At 38.2% G+C, this 19,241-nt stretch overlaps 1 protein-coding gene across 1 annotated transcript in view; it reads left to right on the top strand.

Moving 5' to 3' along the window:
* Positions 1 to 19,241, top strand: part of Bank1 (B cell scaffold protein with ankyrin repeats 1) — a 183,884-nt gene that overhangs the window by 124,384 nt on the left and 40,259 nt on the right. The window contains exons 7-9 of the mRNA XM_026784149.1: positions 11,703 to 11,781; positions 14,820 to 15,125; positions 18,657 to 18,962. Coding sequence (XP_026639950.1) covers positions 11,703 to 11,781; positions 14,820 to 15,125; positions 18,657 to 18,962 — 691 coding nt within the window. The remainder of the gene's footprint in view (positions 1 to 11,702; positions 11,782 to 14,819; positions 15,126 to 18,656; positions 18,963 to 19,241) is intronic.

The raw sequence follows: 19,241 nt of genomic DNA, 5'->3' as shown, positions 1-19,241 counted from the left end.
GAGGCCAGCCTGGACTACAAAGTGAGTTTTAGGACAGGCTCCAAAGTTACAGAGAAATCCTGTCTCGAAAATAAAAAAAAAAAAATTAAAAGTGAGCCACAGCACAACTCTTTGAAGCTAAAAATAAGGCCTTGTGATTCTATTCTCAAGATACCTGAGTTGGCTTCAAGCTATTTCATTTGCCATTTTATCCTGTAAATTAGAAGACTCACACTCAAATGGAGATTTAATCAAAGGAGTTATGTATCTCTGCATATACCATCCTACCTGCTTGGCTTCTAGCCATTATAGAACTCTCTGAGTTAAACCATGACAGTAACTAATTTTGCTCATCAGTCTGCCTGCATCTTGCACATGGCTTGCTTATCTTTTCTCTGTGGAGGCTTCAGTTAAGGCGAGATACAGGGTAGCCTGTCTAAGTTAGATGACTTGAATGTTGGAGAGCAGAGCTCAGCTGATGCTAAGCTGGGGACTCTGCTCCTCCCCGTGAGGACAAGATCCTGTTTCACAGACTACCTTCTCACTGTGCTCAAGTCTGAGGATGCACATTCTGTGGGAGAGACAGACAGACAAATCTGTTTGTTATTTCTATGGCCCAAATTTATGAATCTCGCGTAGGTACCCATGCTCACTCCTGAGCAAAGGCAATGAAGTAGAAAACTCTATGACTTTTAAGTTGAGGGGATATGAGCACTTTCTGGCTATAAGGGGTAGAGAGGGTCTGGGAAAACCTATGGAAAGGTAAGTACATGCACAGATACATAAATATTTATACATTTTTGACAAATTATATATCTTTTAATATACACATATTTTATATCCAAACATATATTCCACAGTCATACATACATATATAAAAAGCATTGGAGCTATGTAAAATAAGAACTGGACTCTGCCACTACTCATCTTTATTTTGTCCAAACCAACTTTACCTACATGACATATTTTCTGTTTATTATTTTATTATCTGTCTCCCATCCACTAGAGTGAAGCTCCACAGAGTCAGAAACTCGATCCTATTTTCATTACTGCTATATCCTAGGTCCCTTCCTGACACACAGTGCATTCAATTTATCTATGGAATGAATGCATGCATGCATGAATCCTGCTGTAATGTGCAGGACCATAAATTCAGCAGCACAGATGAGGGCTTTCAGGCAGAATGCTGAGACATCGGCTCAATGATGGTTCACGGCACTGTCTTCTGCAGCTAACAAATTCTACACATGGTAGAGGCTGTCGTCCAAGCTCCTTCAGCTCGCGCTTCTGTCCCACAGGAAACGAGACTCCTACAACCACTTTTCCTCTGAGTTTAACTTCGCTCTCAGCAGCCAGTGCTCGAAGCAGAGGGCAGCTGTGAAGTATTAAGCATAAGGCTGTGCCAGATGTCAGGATTTCTCTTTCTTTTGCCTTCCACAAGATGGAATTCGTGGAGCCTCATAAAATCACAGTTAATAAGCTGCCTGCTTTGCCTTGAGGTCTCTCCAGGAGTTCATAATAGCGCTTATTTTGGAGAGCACGAGAGCCGCTGCTCACAAATATCTTCTGGTATATTAAGAGTCAAGTAGAAATGATGAGAAAAGACCCTGTTTGCCTTTAGAAAAAATTAAAACCCTCAAAGCATTAAGAGCAATAAAAGATTATTACATGGCTTTCTCAGATAGGAGGTATGTTATAATGAATCCCTATGGCAGGGTCCTGCACACCATTTGTTGTGAACACCTTAGAGTGAATGCCGGGTGTAATACCCACTCACATCTTTAACACGACTACCTGAGCTCCTCTGTGCACACAGAGGTTCTGATGAAATACTGTTTAATTCCAAAAGGGAAGAAACAGCTCAAAAACTCATGAATTACATAGTTTTTATAGTACAGCATTTGCAAAGTTCTTAGATTTTGGTTGCAGATAAAACAAGTCATGTAAAATGTCGCATTATAATAGTTAACACTCTTTGGAAGAAATCAAACATACCCATAGTCAAGCTTGCATCACAATAATTGTATTAAAGCACACAAAAGTTATGTTACTGAGGCCTGCAAGATAGCAATAATTTATGAATATTTATAATTTTCCTTTTAAAAGAAGCATCCATCTAAGATCACATGTGATGCATGATTAAAATACACCTAAAATGAACACATGAACAAAAGCTCTACTTATTGGCCATCACGAGGACAGGCTCCTCCAGACGATTTTTAAAAAGTTGCTAATGCATTTGGATCATTCCAAAAATTTTGTGAACCAATATAGAGAAGAAATGTGAACGTTGTGTTTGAAAAAGTTCCATCGGTCACGCTTGGTGCAGGTGACTGTGGTTTATGGACACAGGTAAGGACACTGGGAAGTACTGGGGGATCCAGTGTCCAGTTTTCTACTCACGGAAAATGGACACACTCAGTTTAAACAGCCATGCAGGAGTCCAGTGCCGTCATCACTGTTATTATAATTACTGTGATAGACAACAGTTACTACTCTGTAATTTGCAGGCAGCATCTTAATTCTTTAGGCATATGTTACACTTTAAGAATTTATGAATCACATAATTCTTTTAAGATAGGAACAATTAATCTTCCATTTAAAAGATAAATAAACCAAGGAACAAAAAGTTAAATGTTTGATGGTGACACAGAGTTCTGGGAGTAATCAAGATTTAATGGGGAAGCTCAGCCAATCACTTTGGCTAGGGTGTGGCCGCCTGGGGCCAGGGAAGAAAACCTGGCATCCAAGTGAGCTCACTCTCCTCTCTGCACATGGTGTTTGCTGGTTTGCTGGACCCTGGTCGTGTGAGTTTCCCCGTTTTCAGTTATTAAATTATATATCTGTTGTTTTGAGCTAGTCTATTTAAGTGTATCAGTCAAATACGCCGACAAAGATTGAGACTGGAACTTGACCACCAAGAGTCACGTATTCTATACAGAAAGATTCAAAACTATAACCCAGGAAGTAGACAATGATGGACTCTGAGATGTCACCAGAAGTTTAGGTCTAAGAGCTGCAGCGCAGCTTCCGAGAGCAGCCCATACTGTCCTGCTTCACCTGCATGGCAGTAGCCTTTTGCTCACTGCACAATGGTCGTCATTCTCAACATATATCAAAAATAAATATATATCTGTTCTCTAAAATGAGCCAAAATATAAGTCCTTGGTTTACCAAATTAAATTAGTTCTGAGAAAAATAACAAAACCAAAAGTCATGAACCTGGGGCAGGGACTTGTCAGGATAATGATGGGTGGATACTGACACAATTGACAGTGGGTTGGAGGACTGTATATATGTCCATTGAAGGACAGTATATATGTGTATAAAAGCCACCAAAGCACAAAATTAATCCTAAGTTTACACAACTTGTTCCTGTCCACATTTAGACATCTCTTTGAAATCTGTGGTTCTCCTACCTGAAAACAGTAGAATCAGCCACAGGGTCACTAATATATGTCAATGGCTGGGTCTGACTCTCACAAATCTGTTAACAGCCTCAGGTGGGACCTAGGCCAAGGCACAATGTTCAGGCCCTGTATAGTGAAGCCCAAACACATTACAGACTTGGCATCATCTCTCACTTGATGTCATATGAAAGCTCATCTTTCTTTCATCGATATGCATTTCTTGTTAAAAGTAAAAGCAAAAGAAAGTAGCATCTTAATGCTAAAGTCTGACAATGTTATCATACAGGTGAAAAGCATGATAGAATCCCTGACAAAGAATGTTGGAAGTCTGCCACAGAGCATGCTGGGTATTTGACAACCCTGAAATGAAGATTTGCACATCTGTTCTGGACCAGATAGAATGAGAAAAAAAAAAGCAAGCAAACAAAAAAAAAAAAAAGCAACAACAAACAAACAACCCCCCCCCCCCGAGATTTAGCAAAGGATCCTCAGTAGGTTTTGAGTTAGGGGAAGTGAGGACAGTACCAGAGTCGCTCAAACCATGGTGGGTACTGTGTCCCAGTGATGTGGGATTTCCCTCTGTATGTTGTGATTACCATAAATGAATAAAGAAACTGTTTTGGATCTATTGCAGGACAAAACTTAGCTAGGCAGAGAAAACTGAACTGAATGCTGGGAGAAAGAAGGGTGGAGTCAGAGTGACACTATGTAGCCCCACTGGAAACAGATACTGGAACTTTAGCCAGTAAGCCTCAGCCATGTGGTGATACACAGATTAATGGAAATGGGTTAAATTAATATGTAAGGGTTAGTCAATAAGAAGCTAGATAATGGGCCAAGTAGTGATTTAATTAATACAGCTTCTGTGTGATTATTTTTGAGCTAAGCGGCCAGGAAATAAACTAGCAGCCTCCTTACTATATCCCAGGACAAGCCAGGGTCAAAAACCTAAGTGTTTTGATTTCCATTTTTGACTGAATATTAGCAAAATAAGAAGGAAACAATATAAAGTTGCTGTTATGATGATTATCAAAAAATAGCAATAGTCTTAAATCACAATTTAAAATTAATTTTAATACTCCTCTAACATTTAGATGAATGTATCTATAAATGTTTAGAATTTTTCTTCTCCCCTTTTCTGTCTATCAAGATAGCCAGAGCCTAACTTAATAAAAATGTTTTCTATGAACAGAATAACATTGTCTATAAGAGTGAATTTCTGGTATATCAGGAGAATATGGACTTTCCTAACATTTTTGGGAATATACAGGATCATCTTTTAATGCCTTAAAGTGCTGGTAGCCATATCTCATTCTAAATGGAGCACATGAATCTAGATTTTCTTAAATTAATTTCATGTTTTCATACTTATTTACATTCTTTAGAATATCATATTAAACAATTTTGGCCTTGTCTTCCTTATGAATCAATAATGGGTCTGCTGTTTCATTGGAAGTCTGCCAGTCACCCAGGATATTTATCTTATGTGCTCTTTCTGGGCAGATTTGATAGATAACCTGACTCCCAGCCCCGACCCTAATGTTCAGATATGATTGGAAAGCAGAATAAATGGGATTTCCCTGAGGGTCACACACAGATACCCATTTCCTGACCCTCTGGCCAAGCTAGGCAGCTCCTTGTTCCACAAAGAGAACCTATAGGGTTTTTTTGCTAGATCTTTGATTATTTTACTTATGTCATTTACTGTCCACAGTGTGCTCTCCCTGTCTCTGCTTTTGAATGTTTTATGATCATAACTAGAAGTCTTAGATGCCACCAACCTGAGGTTTACTTTTTGCAAAACTCTAAGTTATGCCTTCTATGAACATTTTGGCTTGGTTTATAGAATCAGATGACTTGGCATGTTACTAAGATGACTTCCTGTGTATATACTTACTTATCTTACTGTTTGAAACCTCCAGTAAGAATACTCTCTGTATATCCTTGGGCAAGTTAGTTAACCCATTGTGCTTAATTTTTCATTCACTTAATGAGAATCATAATAGCAAACTAACATTGAAAATTAAATATGTTAACATTGGAAATTAATTTTGTAAAGCTTATAGCATTTTCTGGTACATAGTAAATATTATTTAAGTTACTCTTAATAACTATTAATACTTAGGTTAATAACTATTAATACCTAGGTTATTTCAGCTATCATATTTACTATAAGTATTGCTTTTACTAAGATAAGTTAATATTTTTATTTTGTCTCCATTTCTTCTTTTCTCAGTTTCTGATATTTTGGATAAGTGCTTCAATAAAGCTAACTAAAAATTATCTTCTTTAACATTATTGTTTTTCTTTACTGACTGGACTTTGCTTATGTTGGACTGATATTGTTTCCATTTTTGTTTTAAAGGCAGTTTAATTTTCTCGTGAGTTGTAAATTTTTATAAAACTGTCCTTGGCATGGAACAGACTGTTTAACCCTACCCTACTCAACCCTGCCCGACTTTACCCTACCTTACCTTATGCTACCCTACCCTACCCAACCCATTAAATACTTCATCCAGTCTTTGGACAGTAAGTAGTGTTCTCCATTTAAAACTAAAAGAGTCCTTCCAAAGATCCTCAGAGGTGAAGTTGAAGGTGAGCGAGGCACAGCAGACAAGCTAATTTAAGTCTGTATTACCCTACACTATGAAGAGAGCTGCTTTCAGATTCACATGCCTGCTAGCCGTGTTCCGGCTCCCTTAGAACTAGCTGTAATTTCTTTAGGCTGTGACTATGAAGATTAGGAATTCTTTTCTTTCACCAGTAGCTGAAACCTGTGTAGTGAATCACTCATGGCTTTAAGATGTCAAGCTGTCCCCTCTCCCCAACAAGCAAAATGCTTCGTGACAGAGTAAGGTGCTATAGGCCTTATTGTGCAACAGTTGTGAAATCTACACAGCGACCATCTTGGTGTCTTGGCAATGGACTCCACAAAGTCAAATGTTTTACAGTATTACAAGTTAAAATAAAAACTGTCAGATATCAGGACTAAAGAAAATGCTGTTTTTCTGCCAAAGTGAACTCACTGTTCTCACCGATTCTCTTCCAATTTGATTTCATATGAAAGTATTGTGGAAATAAATTTCTTTAATGACAATGCTTTTTCTTCTACCAGGAAAGGTTTCTGCTTTATATTATCTTAAATTCATTCAATTACAGAAAATGCATGTATAAGAAGTTTGTGCTATTATCAACTTATCAGTGTATTTTGCTACAATCTGTGGCTCCTTTGGGTGCATCAAGTATGTTTCTTGTGCAGAAGTAATGTTCCTTGAAGAGAAAATCTGAGCATACATGCCGCCGTGCTCTCATTAGAATGCAATAGGATAGTAATGCCTTTGGCAGCTGATGTGAATGGAGCTTGACAGCCGAGATGGAGTGGTTACAGTGGGTTTAATAAAAATATTAATCAGATATATATATGATATCTCTCAAAGAATTTTTTTCTTTTTCTTCCTAGTGAAACACTTCATTACTACCAAATATAGCGTACACAGAAACCAGGAATGTTCTTAGCTCCGTAACACATCCTCAATAATAAATGTTTTACTTTTCCTTGCTTCGTATTCCATCTTTCAAATATTGTAATCAATAGGAATCAACGGTCCTTATTTGGAAACTGAGATTATCTCAGGCACATGAATACTGAGAATAGATTTGCAGCAACATATGCTTTAAGGATTGTTCTGTCTAATTTGTCAAATAACACTTATTTGTTCATAGTAATAGTATAAAATTAAACAGTCCTTTGTTTCACTTGTCAAATAACACTTATTATCTAACAACTGAAGAGTATAATTTTTGTAGGAAATTGCTAAGTGTCTAACTGGCATTTTATGTTTGCATCTGGCTTGAATTCAGAAGCCACTCTTACCTCTTATTTTAGATAAATGGAGTGTCCTTCCACTGTAAGGATGGCAATGTAGCTTTTATTGCTCTGCTGTTTTGACCGCTTGCTTCTTTGACCCCGACTCAAATTATTAAAGACTCAGAAACAGCAGACAATGAGTTTTTGAAAATTGTCAACACAAATATAAACCTGGCCCTTTGCTTTCACTAACTTCAATCTGCCAGCTTGAAGGCATAGAAGTATGTCTACAACCGGCCTTCTACTTGGTGTTCCTTTGCATTATATAATTTTTAATCTTAATTTGATTACAGTATTCAAAACGAGTTAATGATTTATACCCTTGTCATGGTGGTGCCTTGTGTGTCCTCTGCTGACCTTTATTAACTAGATTATTATAAATTATTAAATTTAAAGCTAAAACCAATGTCTAGACTTTGGAGTACTCAGTAGTGAACTTTGTGCTACTGTCTGGTACACGCTCCTGTTTTTGCCTTGAATATTAGAATAGCCTATATTCTAGGTGTGGCAACTATAGATGCACATGCTTAGTCAAGGTCGTTTCATAACCTCCTCACTGCTCTCAGATAGACTCTGTGCCCCATCTATGCCAACATCTGTCCCTTCTCTTTACATTCCTGTTATTAAATGCCTTATTGGTGGCCTGGGCCGCACCTTCCCTCATTTTGTGCTGGAAAAAGAGAAGTTAATTTAAAACTAACCTAAAAATTATCTGTAACATAAGCATTGTAAAATCAAAGTTTACTACCTTGTAGGATACTTTGAGATTCCTTCAGCCTCCAGCTCCTTCATAACTTTACAAAGGAAGCTGTGCAGGATGGAATCTCACCAGATATGAGTGCATACCTACACACGCTGGCCATTTGCCCTGCTTAATACCTATGAGGATAAAGAGGTTCAATATGAACCTATGATAATATTTGTGCTATGATTCCCTTTAACTAAATAGGGTATAACTTAAAAAGATTGTTAGCTAGGAAAAGGTGTCTGTTTTTAATCTTTTGTAATTTGGGGCCCTTTGGCTTTATTCTTTCTTCATTCTCTAGTTTGAATACAACTGGCCTTTGTTCAACTTTGTAACTGAATATAAATGTTTATGTAAACAGAGCTATGTGAAAAATATAGTAACATAAAATTTAATTCTATTTAATTTAGAGTGAAACAACACTCTAAAATAATATATATAGCAATTGCAGAGAGTTTTCTATTTACCAGGTTTTATTCTAAGTCCTTGATGTCAGCTGTATTTTCCAGTAACTCTATAGGGAGAGATACACTGAAGCTCTCTTGGTATCTAGAGAGGCCAAACCAGAAAGGAATTAGCTGAGCTGATGCAAGTACTAAGGGAGAGGAAAATCTGAATCCACATCTATCTGATGACTTTCCTCGTCTCAGAACTCATGACCCATGGAATCTGTGCATGGTCAAAAGGGTGCCGATTAGAAAGACATTCTGGCGACGAGCAGCACCTGCCTACACCACGCTGAAGCTAACCTTCAGTAAACAAGTGCTGCCTCCGGGCGTTCTATCACAATTTACATCTTTTAAAACACCATCATCTGCTGTTAGGATCCTGTGGCTTTTCTCTTTGCCTCATTTTCTTATGGACCACACTGTTTTGCTTTTGCTCTTCTTCGCTAGAACACCGACCTTCAATCTTCCACCAATTCCCACCAGTTCCTTCATCCATTAGGTCAGTAAACATCCATGAACTGCTACCACTAGATTCAGGATGAGTCTCACAAGCCTTTCTCATCCTTCACAACCCAGTCCTAGCTATGATTTCCCTAGGCATTTCATATGGAAATCTTGAATTAAGCAAAATACAAAATTATAATTTCTTGGTATTTTTTCCATTGATTTTTTTTCCCGAGCTAAATATTCAGCATCTTAGGGGAATGTTATGTCTTCTCATCCTGTCTACTTAGAAACTTGCCATGTATTATAGCATCATACACAGGGAAGATCCGCAAGAAATGTCCACTGCCTGATTGGTCCATGCTGGTGATAACAACCATGCTTAAACATGTCCCTCGCAGATGGTGTGTGAGGACCTTCTGGCTGCAGCTGTTGAGTAGTTTGGGTAAAGTCCCTGAGCCAGAGACTTCTCTTTCTGTAAGATGTTTCAGCTCAGTCCTGAGCATCATTCTGAAATCAGAAATGCTTAATAAAGAATGGTTCTCTTTCTAGTTCGGATTTCTGACTGTGTGATTACATTTTCCTTGTTTCTCTTTCTTGTACTTTTTCACTAAAGCCCTTCTGCCCACTGCTTCCTACACATCTAGCTTCATCTCAAAAAATGTCGACACAGCTCAGGGTTTTTAATTCACTGTTCAGAAGTCTGTAGTACGAAATTTATCTGTTTAATTTCATGGCCAGTTTATCATCTTATATTTTGGAAAGGAATGAGGCATTAGTTGGACAAGTATATTTTATAATCAATGTTCAGTAGCCTGTATCTAACTGCTCTTCTGAAATCTTTAAAGCACAATTTTGACTCTGTACTTGCAGTTCAGTTCTGTTAGGCAAATTTGTCAGTTACGTCTTACTGATCAAGTCAGAAGCTTATCTGTCCTCTGTAAAACTAGTCTGTTTTCAGAGATTGGAAGATTCTATACTTAATGCTCATGTATCCACTCCAAATATATTTTCAAGTGTTCCTACATCCAATACAAAGGATATTTAAGCTAAGCATGTTCTCTAAGACCTCCAGCTTAGTTCTAGATTGCATTGAAAAACATGGTGTTAATCCGTGTCCACATCTCTGAAGGATTTTTTAAAAAAGGCTTTAGCCTGTGGACTGACCATCAGTTATTGAGGGTTAGAAATTTCCAGGGTCGCATTTGACTCCTTCCCTCCGGCCTTTAACATCATAGTTTTTAAACACCCTGTTTGCACCATCTCTGTAGTCCTTGCGTCTATAACCCCCCCCCTCTCGTCAATAGCTTATATTTTGAAAACCAAATTCTGAGTATAGTGACCCTCTGACTCTCTGTCCCATTGTTTCTGAAAAGAAGCCTTGGACATGATGCATTCCACTCTTTGCTCACAGTGAACTTCTTAAGATGCTTTGTGCTAATGATTCCACACAACCATTATATTTCTCCTCACCCGGGTCACCAACAACTCTCCTTGAAAGTCAGAAAAACTGGCTTCAAAGCATTTCTTTTGAAGTTTTGTGAAGCATTTAACTTTGTGATACATTTGAAACCCTCTCTTCTGATTTTCCTGTTGGGTATTTGGATGTTTCCTCTCACCTGCCCTTCCATCCTCCTGATGGGTATTCAGGTGTTTCCTTTCACCTGTCCTTCCATCCTCCATTTACAATGCCTAGAGTGGAGCTCCAGGAGGTTTGGAGAGTCTCTAGATGACCCATCTATTGGTAGAAGTGGGGTATTGAAATCAACCATCACTGTGTTGGAGCCAGCTTTAATTCTCTATTTTATCTGTGATGATTTATTAAAATAAAAAGTAGTGTATCTTGTTTCCCTTTATCTTCTGGCAACAATGAGTAATTTTGACTTTATTTTTTAACTTTCTTTTTTAATAACACTATATTACTATATAGAAGCCCGACTAAATGTTTAACAAATGTATGGATAAAGTCAGACTTAGAAAAAGAAGCTCTGCTTTCTTAAAATTATTTATAAGAAGGAAACTCTATCAAGTCCATATTATTATACTCATTAAGTACTCACTACATGGTAGAGATGTGTTGACTTATTATTTTGATTTGACCTTCAGAAAATGAGGGGCAGATCTTTAAATAAGCCATTTGAAGCTCGCATTCAAAACGTGTGGTCCCTGTTAAATACAGTCACAGGCCATCCTTTTCTCTATGCGTTTTGACAAACACAGTTTCTGTCACTTGGCTTGTTCTAAGAGGAACAGAATGTTCCACAATTATAAGGAGCTCTGTCTCCTCAGAGAGCTTAAACAGAACTAGCTCTTCCAGAGATAAATATAATTTGTTCTCACTCAGTAAGTCTATCTTCTACATAGTATGACCTGGGGTATAAATCAGTGGTTAGTGCATAGCATGTGGGAGGCCTGGGTTCAAGATCCACCATTGCTAATAAGTTAATAAGTAAACAAATACTAGAACCAACTTCAAAAGGACAAATAAATAGAAATAAATGAGCTTTTTTCTCCCTTATAAACACATGGAATAAACATCTTTAAAATATGATTACTTTCATTATATTACAATATACCTGATATAATTAATCTTTTCAATATTATATTTCTTTTTTTGAAATCAACTCAGTATTCATGATGGATGGCTTTCTCGCTTTTGTTTTGAATGCCATGCATTGAACACATGTCAAAGGTTATAACCAAAGTTGGTAATAAAGAAGAATTAAGTATTTAATGCAACTTTAAAAGTATTTTCCCTGTAGGTATGATTAAGGTACATTATTAAAAAGTACCTTCTTTCCTTTCAGATCAAAAACATTAACAGAAATAATGAGCAAGGAAATGACTATGAAGAGGATGTTGCCTCATTTTCAACACATTCTCCCTGTAAGTTTCCTCCACTCCGTGAATACATACATGTTTTATAATATGGTGTATGAAACCTAAAAACAAGGCTGAACAGAAAATGCGGGAAGGTATTTCATCACTCAATGAATTTTTAAATAATATTATAGTAAAGATGTTTTACCTACGTATGCTAATTTAAACACCTTTCACAAGGTCAGGATTTCATAATCAAATATGAATGTATGAGTTTTCTTACCCTTAAAAATTATGTGAGTCCGCTTGATATTCCTTTCTGGGTATTTGAAAGCTGTGTTCCCAAATTTGTTTTTCAAGACATAATCGCAGTCTTGGTACAGCTGAGTTTTCAGCTGTAAAGTGGGAAGCTAAGGCTGTTTCTAAGATTCTCCATGCCACAGCACATAGAATCCTATGTCTAACACCTGAAGACAAATTCAGTATCATAAATGTTCAGGTCAGGTCTCTTTAGCATGCAGCAGTTTGCTTACCATCTCTACCAGTGATTATGATGGGCATCTCACCCTTCAATCCGGAAAACGCTGATTACTGCTGTCTTCCTTCCTCCCCAGCCAGTGGAAATGCCTTTTCAAGTTAGTTCTAAATTCTTGAAGTTACCCTGGACTTGTGTTCTTTTTCTGCCACTATACAGCCACCCCACTATAATACTACTGATTGCACCTTCAAAATATTGCCATCCTTCAACCCGCTGTCACTGCTCAGTGTTTTTTGTCCTAGAGAGGGGGAGGATGAGCATGCCTCTGTCCTGGGTTTGCACAGTTTCGGCTCCCTCCACATGCTCTTCCTCCCCTCACTATCCTCGCTCCCTCCCTTACTTCATGCACACACCATAAGCCCTGTTTTAACAATTTTTTCATTTCCCTTTGCCTGTACCTTTCTCCACTGTGCTCAGTATCATTCAGCATTATATTTCATTTATCTGGTTCTTCATCCATGGCCATTCACTTAAAATACTTGTTTGGGGAGATTAGGATTGTTTTGTTCACGTCCATATGGTCTAGAAGCAGTACATGATCAATGCTCAGCTATACACTACTGGCCACAAGCTTTTCAAGTGACAGGCTAATGAGCAAACTAGACAAAATTCAATGCAAAGCTTACCAGAGTATACTTTGATGAAATTTTTCAAACATTATCGTAAAACACACATGAATACTACATATTAATAAGTTGGTTAAAAGGGCTCTGGTTATATATTTTATCATCTTAATAATCAAAGGCTATGATTAAGTTCATTTTTAATACTGACCATACATGTATCATGATATTCCACCCTCTGAAGAACTGCCAGTAACAAGAGAACATTATCACAGTCTCTTGTAAAGAAAAATCTCATCTCTACAGCTGAAACTGAACTTTCTCGGCTCTGAAACCATGACTGGGCTCAGCCATCAGTTTTCATGGGGTTGGCGGAGGTTGAGGCACCCCAGTCAGCATCACAATAATGACGGAGCATGCTGAACCCTCTGCCTACTAACCCTAACTTGCCAGGGCTGGCTACATCTGCCAAGGCCCTGGAATGTCTGCTCCTTGTTGGTGTCAAGAAATGCTGATTCTAGAACTAAAGTGCTGGCGTGCAATTTCCTGCACTTGGCTGTAGTTCTGGGCTGATGACTGATTTTCTTAGATGAAATGGTCGAGCATCTCCAGGTCCTTACGGCTGAGCAATAGTTCCCTTCCAGTCATTCCGCCATCTACTCCATGAGCAGGGATCTCTTTGGGGTCAGTGTTTAGGTGTTAGGAATAGAAGATTGAATGAGACCTCTGAAGAAAAATCACACACAAACAACACAGTATACACATATACTCCCCTAAACACCTACATACACCACGCAGACAGCACAACACACACTTACACTCCCCTACATACATATGCCACACATACATACAGTATATAACACACACCACACCTATCACACACACACCCTTACATGCACCACCTATACACACATACATCACACACACACACACCAGGTACATAGCACACACATAATACTCCCCCATACACATACCCCACATACACCCCACAACACACACACACACTCCACACAAACACCACACATACACAATACACACACATCCCAGAAGTCTGCTTGCTGTTCCCAGACTAGTATTTCTAGAATCTAAGTTCAGTTCCAGAAGTAAAAACTGAGCTTTCTGCGGCTTCGTGTGAAAGAAAAGATTGTCCAGGGTGCCATTGTACACGTTCTTTTCCACAGACCTAATTCCTCTCACACTGCTGGATGTTTGCTATGGTACAACTTCATTTTTCCCAACAACAAACAACAAATGCCTTCTTCCCCCACACTGTTTCATAGAATATTTAAAGCTATATTTTAGCTTAACCAAATTTAAAAATAATTCTTTTTCATTGGAAATGATAAGACACATTCCAAATCTCTTTGAAAGATCAGAATGATTATGTCCTTCGTTTTCACTTTTAAAAAGAAAACATTGTGTAAATTGTTTTATGGATGTGAAGTTATTGCAGCTTGATGTTGTGGTGATATTCCTGGGTTGTTAGAGTATTATTCTTCGACTAGAGGGACATTGACTCAATTATGTTGACATTGACTCAATTATCAAAAATTTCAGAGCAGAATATACTTTATCATTAGATATGCTTTCTCCAGAAAAAAAAAGACATTTCACCAAGAAACAATTTCAGAAATTAATGAAGTACCCATAATAATGTGTGGTTGTTACTTATACAAATTATTTAAAATGCCTATTACCAGCACTAAGTAGTATTATAATATTTATTATTATATTACTGTCGTATGTGTATTTACATGGAGATGAGAAGTAGAGGCACAAATTCTGTTTCAACAGTTTCTCTACAGTTAAAGATCACTGTCTCTGTGACTGTGTCGTGTGCTCGTGATACAAGATGAGCTGGGGCATTGAGGTGAATTGTGAAGCTGAGCTATTGCACTGGGCATCTTTTTACTATACAGTAGGTCACAAAAGTGTGTTAACTGTGTTACAATTTTCTGTGAGACATTGGGTCTAAGCGAAGGTTCTCAATCTTCATCTTATAGCTACGCCGTCCCCAGCATTTCATCACAAACTCTGCAAGACACACAGACAGAGCATGGACGGATCTGAGGAACCTGAAAGGGCAGGGGACACAAAGGAAGAACCAAGTGCCAAGGAAAGACCCAGCCTGCCAGAGGTCGATGGTGTAAGCTCTGAGAACCAGTATGATGATTTGTATGTGTTCATCCCTGGAACTGACTCCGACAGCAACTCCCAAGAGCCTGTTCTGTACTGCAGACCGCCTCTGCCCCCACCCCGACCGGGGACTGCTGCCTCGCAATTGGAACGGCCTCATTTCACCTCACAAGGTAAGTTCGTAGGTAGCAATGCAAAGAAGCAATTTATTCCAAGGCTTCTGCACAACAGATGGTACAACGTGGACTCTGTGGAGACACGATCCAATTCCAAACCAAGGGTGACGCTCAGATCTAGCTGAAGCTAAGGGAAGAAAAGTAGAGATAATCTCCTTACCCCTTCTCTCAATCCCTTCTCCCCCCAAAATAAAATGCCCTTGCAACCGCTTCGGGGATGTGAATATGGTAACTAATGATACTAAAATAAGCATAATAGTTTGGAAAGAAGCTGTCGTGATGCACGTAAAAGGAATGTGGTACATTCTGTGGAAGAGTTCAGTGTTCTAGCCAGAAGGAAAACTGTTAGGGGGTATTTTGGACATGAGCATGGGGCGCTTCACTCACCTGTTAGCTGGGTTTCCTGGCTGCTAGATCTCCTAGGATTTCTCCTTGGAGATCTCCATAGCCTAAAAATTCCCAGTTCCAAGGTCATTCAACACCATCCCTACTTCATTCACCTATTTCGGGCTTAACCTCTCAAGTTATACACTGTTCTCACAAAGAAAATTTCATAAGACTAAAATTAAAATACCGCTGTTTTATTAAATGCTATAAATAACCTTCTAGGATCTGAGCACTAAAATATGTTATCAAATGTATGAGCACTGCTTGAAAGCGTGGAGAGATGGTTCTCCAGTTAAAGAGCACTGGCTGTCCTTGAAGAGGACCCAGGTTCAATTCCCAGAACCTACATGATGGCTCACAACTGTCTGTAACTCTATTCCAAGGGTTCTGTCCCCCTCTTCCGGCCTCTTTTCACACTACATACACTTAGTACACATGCAGACATACAAATACTCATACACATGAAATAAAAATATAAGTGAATTTTGAAACCATAAAGTTCAGCATTACTGCCCTCCAAGAGCCTGTCTCTGGGAAGGCTCGTATTTATCAGTATAAGCTGTGCTCAGGTTCTACACTACATTAGAAAAGCAAACCTGGGAGATATTTCCCTGGCTTTTCCAACCTGCATTCTTTGCTCACCTTTTCTGGACCCCTTGGGAGGGTGGAGTTAGCACATAAAAATCTGTGGCAGAAGAAAACAGGCTAGCAGTAGACTGGCTGCAAAATTCTGCTGCATTTTTCATATTTGAAAAATTTAAATAATAAAATGAAAATATTATCTTGGGTCATCATAATCTTATAACGTAAGTCTTCATATACAATATGTTAGCTAAGAAACCTAATGCCACTGTTTTATAAGTTTACCAGATACCTATAGCCAAAATTATAATCTTGGCTAACATATCTCCTGAAAAGTACCACATGTAAGAGGCAAAGACCTATTCCAAAAAATCCGCATTGCTTTAACTTAAAAAAAAAACATTTGTTTTCTTTAATATTTTCATATTTTGTATATAAACAATGCAAAGTAAAGGGTTTCATAATAATACACACATTATATAATTATTTTAATCATATTCATTCCCCATACATTCTTGTCTCCTTCTCACTGGTCCCCTTCCTCTTGCCAATTGATCTCCTTTTACTTTCATATTTTTTAATTCATCTTTTCACCCATTGCAATGAAAAGTGAGTAGAAAAGAAAATGGCACTGTTAAGATATTTTTTATAAATTTCCAGGTTTTAATTTTATTTTGTATATCTATTGACTTTTTACTTTATGTGTATGAACGTATTTGTGCTATGGCATGCCTGTTGGAACCCATAGGACAAGTGTTAAAGATGGCTGTAAGCCAGTATCTGGGTTCTGGTACTCAAATCCAGGTCCTCTGCAATAGCAACAAGTACTCTTAGCCACTGAGCCGATTTGTAAGAAAATAGACATCAAATTCGACGAGTGAGACTTACAGACATATTCATTAAATAAAGTCTTAATTTACATCACCAGGAAGCATCTTCTCACCTCCCCAACAGTCACAAGATTGAATTATCATTGTGACCCTTCTGCCACTCAGACACAAGACCAGAGAGTCTAGAATCAGAATATGCTGCATCCTTCCAGGGTTCTTCTCTTTTCTATACACATGTGCCCCATTAGTTCATCAGTTGGAGTGATGCACTCACAGGAGTTAAATGAATCAATTGTTCTTAAGTATACAAGCTGGGGTGAGAAAACTCAGATCCCACTCCTTAAAGCCAAGCACAGTCTGATGCTTTAGAGGATAAGAAGTAAAATGTATGATTTCTAGTGTGAGCCCAACTTTAGAGAGAGTTGGAAAGAGAGGTGGGTGGGGAACAGCTCAGGAAATGGGTTCACAAAAGTGAGAGAGTTGGCACATTTTACTGCGAATGAAGTTCTGAGAAAGTCTTTCCCACACACTTAATCGGGTTTCACCCAGAGGCTGTCGGGGAAACAGAAGTCATGAAGTTGAAATCTCAAAGCCATGTTATTCGTGCAGAAAGAGGAGATTTTCAATGATTTCAAAGCTGTGCCAGACATATAGGAAATGAACAGTTCTTGGGTTAAATGAATCAGAAAAATATAGTTTGAGATGCTTTGGAAGAATGTCAGGGTCACCCCTCTCAGAACTACCAAAAGCAATTACTGCATATTTTTATAAAAAATACTCTTTCATGTAGTTCTATCAGCTATATTTCCCCTGAGTATCTAAGTTTCTCCACTAAAATCCCAACTGCATTAATTAATATCAGATGCAAACTATCCAACAGAAGCAAATTGACAATGAAAGAATAAACAGTAATATCCACAGTCAAAGACCTTCTCAGCCTAGTCGGGAGTCACGGGTTATTTTAAACTTATTAATCAGAGCGTTTAATATGCTTGTCTACTTAACAACTGCTATGAAGATGTCTTAGCACATTCTTACACAGCAGGGAAATATTTTTCTGACTATGGATCCCTAAAAGATTCTGTATCTGTGACTGAATTCTAATCACACAACTGATCCTGAAGGCAGTGATTGCCCACACTGTTACCCCAAGGCCTCCAGTTTGGTGTCATGTTTAAGTGAGGTTCGTATTCCCCCGGGATAACCACGACTTGCACCTTTGAAAAAGTCAGTTTACCACAGCAGAGAAACACTTGCCAGGACAGAAAGTGGAAGTATGTATGACTGGTGCCTCATGTTATTTTCTGAGAACTCAAATTTTTGGTGAAATATTCAGTACAAGCAAAGGAAAGGGAAGATGTCTTACTGGGGAAGAACATGTCCTAGTTTCATGGTTAAAAACACCCCTTTTGGAGCTTGAAATATAGATTTTCAATTTTCTGATATCAAATATGTACCTAAAGTAAAGTTTGAGAAATCATATTTTTTGAAAACATATATTAAAGTCTTTGCTTCGCAGAACTAGCGACTCCAAGCTGTGTAAGGGGATCAAATGACTGACTTTTCCTTTCAAATTTTGATAGCAATGATAGGCATTTTACTAGAGACAGGCCTTTTTTTCATGTTGTTTCAATGACATTTGAGTAAATTGATTTGAGAAACAGGAAATAGAAAAAGCAAGACTATTGCATAAAATATAAGACCAACCCCTTAAATGTTTTTTAAGCAGGAAAAATGGCGGAAAACCATATGGAAAGAAGTCAGAACTGGTGTTACCTCAGCACAAGACAAGAGGCGAGAGAGGAGCCCAGCAGAGAAGAAAAGAAAGAGGATGAAGCACAGAACGAAGAGGAGGAGGAAAACCCGTATACATTTGCTGAGACCGATGACAATGAGTATGATCTAATACTGGCCAGCAAGAGTGTAAAGAAAAGAACTGGAAACCGGTCTTTCATTGTAAACAGGCCTCCTGCTCCCACCCCGCGGCCCACTCACGTCCCTATCAAAGAAGAAACAACGCCTTACATAGCTCAAGGTAATGGTTCAATATCTCAAGATTTTTTTTTTCAACTTTCAAATTTTATGTGCATGGATGTTTTACCTGCATGCATGTCCATGTACAGTGTGCACGCCTGGTACCCAGAGGCCAGAAAAGGGCATTGGATGTCCTGGAAATAGGATTACAGAGAATTATAAGCTACTGTGTGGGTGCTGGTACTTGTTCCTAGGTTCTTTAAAAAAGCCACCAGTAATTTTAACCATGTTCCCAGCCTCTATTTCTTTTTTTTTTTTTTTTTTTTTTTTTTTTTTTTTT

Source organism: Microtus ochrogaster, chromosome 21 (genome assembly GCF_000317375.1).
Source record: "Microtus ochrogaster isolate Prairie Vole_2 chromosome 21, MicOch1.0, whole genome shotgun sequence".
Classification (NCBI taxonomy): Eukaryota; Metazoa; Chordata; class Mammalia; order Rodentia; family Cricetidae; genus Microtus; species Microtus ochrogaster.
This window is presented reverse-complemented; position numbering and strand designations above follow the sequence as displayed.